The sequence below is a fragment of the Schistocerca piceifrons genome, chromosome 2, assembly GCF_021461385.2.
Source record: "Schistocerca piceifrons isolate TAMUIC-IGC-003096 chromosome 2, iqSchPice1.1, whole genome shotgun sequence".
Classification (NCBI taxonomy): domain Eukaryota; kingdom Metazoa; phylum Arthropoda; class Insecta; order Orthoptera; family Acrididae; genus Schistocerca; species Schistocerca piceifrons.
The window spans coordinates 607,465,462-607,476,189 of NC_060139.1; the positions used below are offsets into that span (position 1 = coordinate 607,465,462).

At 36.7% G+C, this 10,728-nt stretch overlaps 1 protein-coding gene across 1 annotated transcript in view; it reads right to left on the reverse strand.

Annotated features, from left to right (window-relative positions):
* The window catches only part of LOC124775104 (esterase FE4-like), a 383,368-nt gene that overhangs the window by 41,087 nt on the left and 331,553 nt on the right, over positions 1–10,728 (reverse strand). Inside the window, exon 8 of the mRNA XM_047249928.1 lies at positions 8,266–8,444. Coding sequence (XP_047105884.1) covers positions 8,266–8,444 — 179 coding nt within the window. The remainder of the gene's footprint in view (positions 1–8,265; positions 8,445–10,728) is intronic.

Here is a 10,728-nt window from a genome sequence, read left to right on the forward strand (position 1 = left end):
TAGAAGTCTGAGAGATTCTTGGCACGAAGTCCTTAAAACTGGAATCAATCATGAATGATTGTAACAGAAAAGCCTGTAATACAAAATGAAGTAACAGGAATATTTTTGAATTTAGAAAAGCTGGAAATGGTGGTAATGGTTGATGTGTGGAATGTGTTTTTGGAAAGAATAAAGAAAGTGAATGTTCAAATTCCGGCTTCTACCACAGTTTGATCAGTGTGCTGATCTTCATGAATCTCTTTGCATGTTTTTCATTTGAACAAGAAAATTTTAAGTATTTTAAAGAAAAGGCGATGGAATTAAGCATGTCAAAGCAGTATACAAAAGACTTGGGAAAAAGACAACCTAAAAAGGAAAGAAATTTATGATGAAATATTGGATGAAGGGATGAGAATGACTGAATGATATTTTCAGGGTTAACACATTTCTCATCCTCAGAAAAAAAGTGAATTGTCATCATCAGTTCTTAGTGGAAAAAGCCCTTTTCTTGGAATAAATGTATCCTACCGATTTACAGACCAACTTAGTTCAAGAACGCATACATTTTCAGTGTCACATTTGTTCTGAAAGAATTTTGGCAAAACTAAATCTGGATCATTCCTGAAAAAACAGAATTTGCAAAACATTTATCCAAACTTGGATATAGCAGTTCGCATGGCTCTGTGTACACAATCAACAAATTATTTGGGTAAGAGAAGCTTTTCTTGCTTAAAACAGGTGAAAAATTATCTAAGATATACCTTAAACCAGGAAAAGCTAAACACATTAGCTCTTTTGTGCATAGAGGCAGAACTAATGAACAACATTTTGTATGATGATGTAACTTTCATAACTTAAGTAATTGAATTTCATCATAATCATTAGCCAAATTTTTACCAGATAACTGAATATGCAAAAAAAAAAAAAAAAATTATTTAATTATTTTAACTGAATGTACATTATTGTGTAAATAGTCTTAAGGCAGACCTTACCCCGCCTTATTAGTAGTACATGACTGAGCTTGTATTAGCTCATAAATATACCCCAAAACTATTTTTTGTGCAATCTTAACTATATTGTTGGGTTGTAAAAATAATCTAGGATCTAAACATCAATCCTATAATTCACAATCATACTAAGTACTGGATAAAGGTGATGTTACTAGGATGATAGTGCACAAATCATAAAGTTACAATTTCATTGACAAAGTAGGGTTTTGAATTGTTGAGAATGGTAGGGATGGAAAAATGTGAATAGCCTACTTGTGGCCAACATGGAAATTTGCCACTGATATCATGTTCATAATGTACATGTCCTTATCCCCAGCCAAATATACTTGTGAATTATTGGTACTTTTGAGAGGTAAGATTAAAAACATAAATAAAACAGAGTAGTATTTATATTGTTATTTGTGTTGGAAAACATAGTGCAGGTCACAGTTGAGATGCTTACATAATCATTTGAAATGATGATACATTTCATAGAAGTTCACATGACACAAACCAGTGTTTTGTATTAAAAAAAAAAAAGAAACCACTGTACACACTGATTTCTGGATGGTACAGTGCTGATGCACAACACTGAATTGAGATTTTTACAATGGTTGTACTGGGTAATTTATTATGTCAATGAGAGAACCACAGAAATAATGATACCCATACATTATGTAAGAGGATCTTAGCACAATAAAATGCTTTGTATTGCAATGAACATTTCCATTTTATTTTATTTTTGGTATTTTAAAGGAGAGTAATGGTTTTATGGGAGTGAAGCTAAGGCATTAATTATGATATCACTTTTGCATTGCTAGAGGTCCAAACCACTACAAAGTTTAACCTATAAGTGTGCTGCAATTCTTGAGTTATCACTTATTAACAAAGTAGAAGACTAATAATGTTTCCTGTAACATTACAAAATGTAATACATTTTCAATATGTAAGAGTGACCCATACATTTTTTGTTTTTACTTATGCAAAGGAATGGAGTGGATATGGAGTTATGATTAAATTAATTTGAGAGACTAATTGAGAATTGGTCAGCAATAAAACTCTGGAAACAGTACAACAGTAAAAATGTGAAAGATGCATATAAGACTGCTGGCTGACAGCTGACGGCATGATTAGACTGCTGAGGGCATGCATTCCACCTGGCATTCTGAAGACTGTGCATTGGTACATTGAGGGTGCACTCTCCCAATTAATTGTATTTGTATGGCTGTAGCAACTTGTCTAATAGAGACACATGCAAGTTTGCCTTCAGTGCCTAGTAGGTGTGGATGTTGAATATTGTCTCAACTGTAAGGGCTTCGTTTTTCTGTCAGCGGATCATGAGCTCATCTCTTTCATGAGGAACCACACAAATGAGAAATAGCAAGGCAGCTGAGAGAAATAAGAGTAAGGAAAGACAGCAATTGATAAATAAAGCCTACTAAGAATGTAGAGGGCTACTGAAATTCAGTAAAAAAGGAATTTCACAACTTTTCATTTTTTAAGCTTAGTAATGTTGAGGTTACTATATATATAAAATACACAAGAAATCAGTAATCAAATACACAAGGGATCAATAATCAAAGTGATAACTATAATTGATTCTAAATAAATGAACCAATAACTAAAACAGATGTTGAAAAGAACTTTTGTACTAGAAAATGAAGTTGTAAGTCTGATAATGCTATCATTAGAGAAATTAAGGAAGTAAATGGAGAAACATATGCATAAACATATTGATGATTTGCAAAAGCAATTACATAGTTGTATGGACCAGTTATAATGGTGAATAGAAGATGAGTTTCAGAATTTGTAAGCACTACACACCAGACAGGAGAGAGTAAGGTAGGATGTGCTTACAAGCTGTGAGCAACTGCACACTCTTATGAGCTGAAATACTCACAGAGAAAGAGGATTTGAGAAATGAAGTACAGCTCAAAGATGAAGGGGCTGAAAATCAAAATGGTGTTTCACTGGTGAGCCAAAAAACAGGTATTAATCAAGACAGGAAGTTTGTCCTTGGTAACTACTTCTATTCTACAGAAGAATTTATATTTATATCATTTTTAAAAGGCAGTGGACTGGAATTACTATTTCAGTCTACATTTTTTAGGCTTGTAAGTGGTCAACATGTAGCCATATTTACATATCAGTGCATAATGTGAGTATAAAATGACTCGTTACACATTATTATGATTAAATGTACAAATTATTTATACAGTATGAAAGTAACTACCAATAACTTAAGGAAGAGAGTGTATCCCTGATTGGGAAAGATAGATAATAAGGTTGATTCTCTGAGGTGTGCAAAGACATTTGTATAGAGGAGACTGATTGAAAAGAAAAGCTGTAACCAAACTGAAAGTTAGTTTGAACACAACAATGGTTTACAAGGCATGGTCATGTTGGTGGTGAATATGCCTCTGCTTTCCTCTGACTTTTGACTGATCTACTCAGTTTGTTATAGAGGAGTCACAATTTAATGTAGATTGCAAATGTGAGTACAGCTCAGTATTTTTCATATTAATGAACATTAGTAACGAAATGAATAATTAAAAGTTAAAAATTCTGGAATCAACTGAAGACTGAGCTGAAGATCTTTGAACTTAGAGTCTGGCACTTAACCAGAAGAAAATGTGAAATCAAATTGTGATCATTTTGACATTGCTGTGGTCGTGGGCTTCAGTCTGAAGACTGGTTTAAAGCAGTTCTTCCTACTAGTCTGTCCTGCATGTGGCTCTTTACCTCTGCAGAACTACTGTGGTCAACATCTATTTGAAGCTTTTTGCTTTATTCAAGCCTTGGTCTTCCTCTACTTTTTTGACACTCCCCCCCTACTCCCCCCTCCCCCCCCCCCCCCCCCCACCCTCCACCACCACCACCACCACTGTCTCACCTCATTGTTCTCTCTCTTATCAAATCTCTTGTTAACTGGTGCTTCAGGTTGTTTCCTACAACCAGTACTTTATTTTAGTCAAGTTGTGCTATAAATTTCTTAACATACCCAGCTGATCTTCAACAGTTTTCTGTAGCACCACATTTCAAAAGCATCTTGTCTAAACCATTTATCATCCACATTTCATTTCTGTACAAAGGTACACGCCAAGAAAACACTTTCAGAAAGACTTCTGAGACTTAAATTTATATTTGATATTAACAAATTTCTCATTTTGAGAATCGCTTTTCTTGTCATTGGCAGCTTGCATTTTATATATTCTCTACTTTGACTTTTATGTTCTTTTGTTGCCAACTTTTAGTGCCTCATTTACTTATGCAATGCCTTTAGCATCACTTGATTTAATTTGATTACATTCAATTAGACTGGTTTACCTTTTGTTGATGTTCATCTTGCAATCTGTTTTCAAGACTATCAATTTTCTTCAAGTGCTGTTTCAAGTCATTTGCTACCTTTGACAGTAGTGTCATTGACAAATATCCAAGTTTTTATTTCTTCTCCCTGAACTTTAATTTTCTTTCCAAGTTTCTGCTTGATTTCCTTTATTGCTTGCTCAATGAACTGACTGAATAACTTTAGTTTGTCTCACTCCTTATTCGACAATTGCTTTCCTTTCATTTCCTTTGACTGTCATAACTGCAGTCTCGTTTCTGTACAGGTTGTAGATGACATATTTCTCACTGTATTTAATTCCTGTTACTTTCAAAATATCAAATTATATTCCAGACAACAATACAAAAAGCTTTTTCTACATCCACAAATGTTACACTGATGGAAAGAAAAAAAAAAAAAAGAGTTGCAGGGCCAAGGAGGAGTTGTGCGACACAAATGAAAGGTGGTAGGCATGTTTCTACGTCTGAAAGACAATGCCTATGTACATTACATGTCAGCTACAAGAGTGGAGCTAGTAGCACTACTATGAGGATGCAGATCAGGTTTGCTTTAAATACTTGCTGTAACAGTCATGAGCATTAGTTACCTTTGGACTGGACATGGTGAGCTAATGTTAATCAAGAATGCCTTTAAGATGACAAAGATATCATTATCTACACCTCATTTAGTTTGAATGAGGTCATGTAATAGTGCTATGAGAAGCAGGAATGTAGCCACTCTAAATGACTGTTGGCAGCAGTGGTGATGGTGTTGCACGGTCACAGGAAGACTGGGTTCCAGACAGCCAAGAGTGAAGACGATCATGTTCTATATATGGCTCTGGTGCATTGTACTGCAGCTGCAGCAGCAATTTTAGCAGCAGTTGGTACTGCAGCCTGACTCAATGAAACTGGTTACTTCAAGTGCAGCTCCAAGCCAGATATCCAGTAGCATACGTTCCACTGACCCCAAACCATCACCATTAGTGACTTCAGTGGAGTCAAGTGAGAGTTCACTGGAGGGCAGGGTGGAGGTCTGGTGTGTTTTCTCATGAAAGCTGGTTCTGCCTCAGTGTCAGTGATGGGCACATGTTGGATAGAAGGAGGCCAGTTGAGGGCCTGCAACCAACCTGTCTGCACACTAGACACACTGGACCTACACCTGGAGTTGTGGTCTGGGATGCAATTGCATACTGTGAATTTGTATGTAAATCTGGTTATTCAATTCATGAACAGCATTCCAGGGGGTGTTTACCAATGGATGACACTGGCTAACATACCACTGTTGTAACCCAACATACTCTACAGTATATCAACATGTTGCCTTGGCCTGCTTGATCACCAGATCTGTCTCCAACTGAGCACATATGGGACATTATCAGACTGAAACTCCAGTGTAATCCACAAATAATATTAACCACCCCTATATTAAACTTCTTGGCAGGTTAAAATTGTGTGCCAGACTGAGACTCGATCTCGCCCACGAAAGACAAAGGTCTCGAGTTCAAGTCTCGGTCCGGCATACAGTTTTAATCTACCAGAAAGTTTCATATCAGTGCACACTCCACTGCAGAGTGAAAATCTCATTGTGGAAACATCCCTATATTGACTGACCAAGTGCAACAGGCATGGAACTCCAACCCAAAAACTGACACCTGGCACCTGTATGACACGATGCATGCATATCTGCATGCTTGCATTCAACATTGTGGTGTTTACACCAGTTATTAATATACCAGCAGTTCACATTTGCAGTGGCTTATCTTGTGTTTACATTAACCTGTGATCTTGCAATGTTAATCACTTAAATATGTTACCTAGATAAATGTATTTCTGAAATATCATCACACTATTTTTTAGTGTTGTTATTTTTTTCTGTCAGTGTTTAAACAGAGGTTTCTCTCAGTCTTCTAAGGTAACCCATATCAAGTAAGAAATATTGGCTTACGCAAATATTCATGCCTATTAGAAAGAATAACAGGAATTAATTTGATTTATAAATTTAAAAAAATGTAATTCATGGAGAGAGAGAGAGAGAGAGAGAGAGAGAGAGAGAGAGAGAGAGAGAGAGAGAGAGAGAGGGGGGGGGGGGGGGGGGGGGTGAGAGGGGGGAAGATGTCTTGGTTAAATAAAGTGCTACTAAAGCCAATCAGTTTGAACAGTTTACATTGTGTATCAATAGAGGACTGACCCATCATTTACCCACATCTAACCTGCAGGTGAGGAACATTTTATATTGTATCTGAATGCTTTTAAAGGGACAGTTCCTGAGATATGGGATGTTTGATTCAGCTGAACAGGGATGGTGTGTGATGATGGATGCTCTATATAGTAAATTTTCAGACCTATGAAGACTCTGAGGCTACATTTAAAACCAAATATTGGTTTGAAAGCAATCAGAAAAAAACATAGATTGGAAGTACTTAGTCTGAAACCATATGAACCAATCTGTTTGACTTCATAGGGCAAACATTATGGGAAAATATGGAAAGAGGGGAAAAGGAGGACTCAAAAGAGCCCAGAAATGTGGAGATCATGGAAACACAGAAATGGTTATGCAAATTCAGTTCTAGTGCAATGAGTAATGTGTATTATGGTTCATCAAGAGAAAAGGAAAATACTAAGAAGTCCTCATAGTCTCCCCCCCCCCTCCCCCACCTCCCTCATCCAAAATTTGAGTCCAAGTATGGATGAATACAGAACTTATGGAGGAGAAGACTGAGTTTCATGCAGTGAATCAGATAAGAAAAACTCCCATGCCTCTATGGGACCGTTACATCCTTGGAGGTGAAATCAAACATGGGAGGCAGTAAGTAGATTGATCCTGTTTAATAAAGAGCATAACCTTAGAGACTTGCTGGCAGGAAGACAGGAAACTATAGAGGAATGTTTTAATTACATGTTTGTAAGGTTTATAGATGAAACAATGAGTGACACTGTAGCAGATTTTTATAGTGACGTGAGAGTAATTGATTGAAGACTGGAGGTCAAAGAACTTTTCTTCACTGGCTGTATTAAGACTTTGGGAATCATGGGCTCTACAGTAAAATCTATTAAGGAAGTGATCAAACTGAAAAAGGCTTGTATTGAGGCTTCCTATTTGCTTGACCGTGCTCTGTATTTCACCATGTTCTTCAGGTGACATCCTCAAATCCTAACATGCATTAATCTCAGGATAAGGCAACATATTACTCAGATAGAAACAGGAGACTATTGACTAGAATTATTGATGTAAATTAAGTTTATTGAATATTTGCTGATTCTTCCAACGCCTTCCTGACGATCATGTTTCTTGACGGCAGTTGCATTTTTCAACAAGATAATGTGCCATATCACAAAGCCAGGAAAAAGGCTTGTATTGAGGCTTCCTATTTGCTTGACCATGCTCTGTATTCCACCACGTTCTTCAGGTAACATTCTCAAATCCTAACATGCATTAATCTAAGGATAAGGCAACATATTACTCAGATAGAAACAGGAGACTATTGACTAGAATTATTGATGTAAATTAAGTTTATTAAATATTTGCCGATTCTTTCAACCACTTCATAATGTTTGGACCACTTTCATTGTACTGTAATTTAAGATAATAATATATTTGCATATATTATTGTGGAAAACATACATATGTCTTTCACACAAAACAGAATGTGTCTGGTCCAATGGAAGAGGAAGCATGAAGGTGCAAATTTACCAATTTACAAACAAGACAAAAAGAATACAATAAGCAATATTTCACTTGATACCTCCCTGACAGACTAAAATTGTGTGCCAGAATGAGGCTGAGACCTAGACTTTGCCTTGTGAGGCCAATGCATTTAACTGCTGAACTATCCAGCTACTCCTTCATCCTACTTCACAGCTTCCATGTACCAACACATATACATGATATGTTCACCTGTTGTGCAGGATCCTTACATATTGTTCTCTACCATTAGACTGCTTGTGATTTTCTTACATAAATATTTCTTACCAAAACAAGCCTCCTATAGCGATCATCTGGTGATGTGTTGCCAAAATAAAATTGTTTTAATTTATCACAAACTGCTTTTCTTGTATGTAGGTCTTTTATAAGAAGACTATCACCAAACACTAATTCAAAATTGTCAATCATGAAATCCATTTTTTCTGTATCCTTTAGAATTCCAGTAACTGTAAAACATAAAAATAAATTTCAGTTCCAGAAAAAAATCACTGTATTTTGTTGTTAACCAGAATTTAGGATAAATGAGTACCAATTTTGTAAACAGATGTATTATTTTTGTGATTATTTTCATACGGCCAGCAGTAAAATAAATGTAGTATTGCTGACAGCATTGTAAGAAAGTTAGTGGAATCTTGGACATTTGGAACCAGGGCACATGTCTTAAGGCATCAAGGAGAAAAGAAAAGGATTGATGAAGTTAAGTGTGGAGAACCAAAGAAGCTAATAAAGTGAAGGATAGGAGAGACAACCTATGTATGACTTGCAGGAGAAATCAAATAAGAGCAAGGCATGCCCCAACATTACAATATACTCTTAGCATATATAGATTTTGGTAGCATTGATCATATGAAACTCTAGGTCCTTCATTCAGTCACTTGGTACAGGAAGCTGTAGAGAGCATGACTCAAACCAATTCTATATCTGTTAACTGCTAGAACACCTTGCAGGTGTCTGTCAGTGATTATGGTTATGAACACCACATCAGGTACGTGAATGTACTGAAGACATCTTAGCAAACACAACACCGCATGTAATTCTGAACAGGCAGACACAAACAGCAAAAGTATATCTGAGAGCACCACAAGAAATGTAATTGTCCATTGTTACTCATGATATGTATTTGACTTGCTAAAACACTGGTAATTCTCTCAGGTCATTGTCATATGAAACAGTTGTACACTGAGAATTCACACTGCAAGGAAATAGTTGTGAAAGGGAGGAAGTCCACAGGTGACCAATATTTGGTGTGAACACTGACAACAGATGGTTTTGGGGACATCAGTGCTAGTGACGCTGCTGATAAGAGAGTTTCCACAGCAGTGTGAAGTATCCGAGAGCAATATGAGCAAGACAGTTCAGTTTAGAACCTGATATAATGTAGCTGGGCTGTATGCTCTCTGCATCAATAAAGGTGTATCACACTATATCATGTTGGCTACCCACACATCTCTTTATACTGGTTAAGGAAATCTATCACATGCTCATTCTGAGAAAGTGTAATGCAACATGCACATGAAAATAATTGAAAAGAAATGTATTATAGTGAAATTTCCAGTTTTTAAGGTTGCTGCACAAATTGGTGACAGTCTTGATGATGTACGAACAGGATGTAAAAGAGATATGTAGACAAATTTGTCAAGTTATTAGTGTAGATAAAAAGAAACATTTCTGTCACATGAAACAGATGTCACAGACACACTGTTTCCCTGCTATTGGCCATTGAAGACTTCAATGCTGGACTTCCCTCAGGCCAACATTCACAGTTGTTTTGACCATTTAGTATGCAACATATTGACACTGGAATCTGATCTGCAATACAGTTACATATTACTGATAGGAAGGGTAAGTTTTCATTACTGGTAGCAGCGTCCATGTTCAGGGATAAATAGCTGTACTGCAACTGTTTATGTTGAGTTGTGTTTACATGAAAGCTTCTACTGATGTTTACAGGGTCTTGATGACTGATTACATAGTAACTGAGTTAGCTGGCATGCATCTCAGTTATGGAGAGGCACAATTCAACACATTGCACAGCAAGGCAGCTATACATTGAATGATTTCCAGGATGGAGGTTACTAAATCATCTAACATTTCAAATATTTAATGGCTGTTTCTTGTGTCAGGATCCCTTAGACCAGAATGACAAGAGACTGGCTGACCTCACAGTGTGTGAAATGTTCAGTTTGAAGAAGCTATGCTAAAGCAAATTGAGGACACTCCAGCACGAGCTTGTGATCCACAGCCAAGAAACTAAGTACCTCAATCGCCAACTTATGGAATGTCCTGAACCAGAAGGGCATGCATACGTTCAAGTGTTGGAATAAATCCTATCAGCTGATGACTTCCCCTGGTATGTGGAATCTGCCAATGGAATCTACACCAAGCTGTAAACATCCATGACTTCTAAACACATTATTTGTTTACTGCCAAGGCTGCCTCCACAAGGGAAGAAATATTCAACAGCCACAATAGCCATGTCTGAAAGTTGAAAAATCCTAAGGCAATTTATGTGTTCCACTATCAACAAAAATTTACAATAAATGTGTGAGCTGATATAGTTCACAACCATCTGACTGAACTTATGCCTCACATGCTTTTTAAAGGTAATTACCATATATTTCTCTGTGAAGTACAATTAGTACTCCAGTTAGCTGTCATGCAATGATTATGGTTCCATCATGACAGGCCCTGCATCACTTTGCTGTTGACATCAGAGTTGATGTCAGAGAA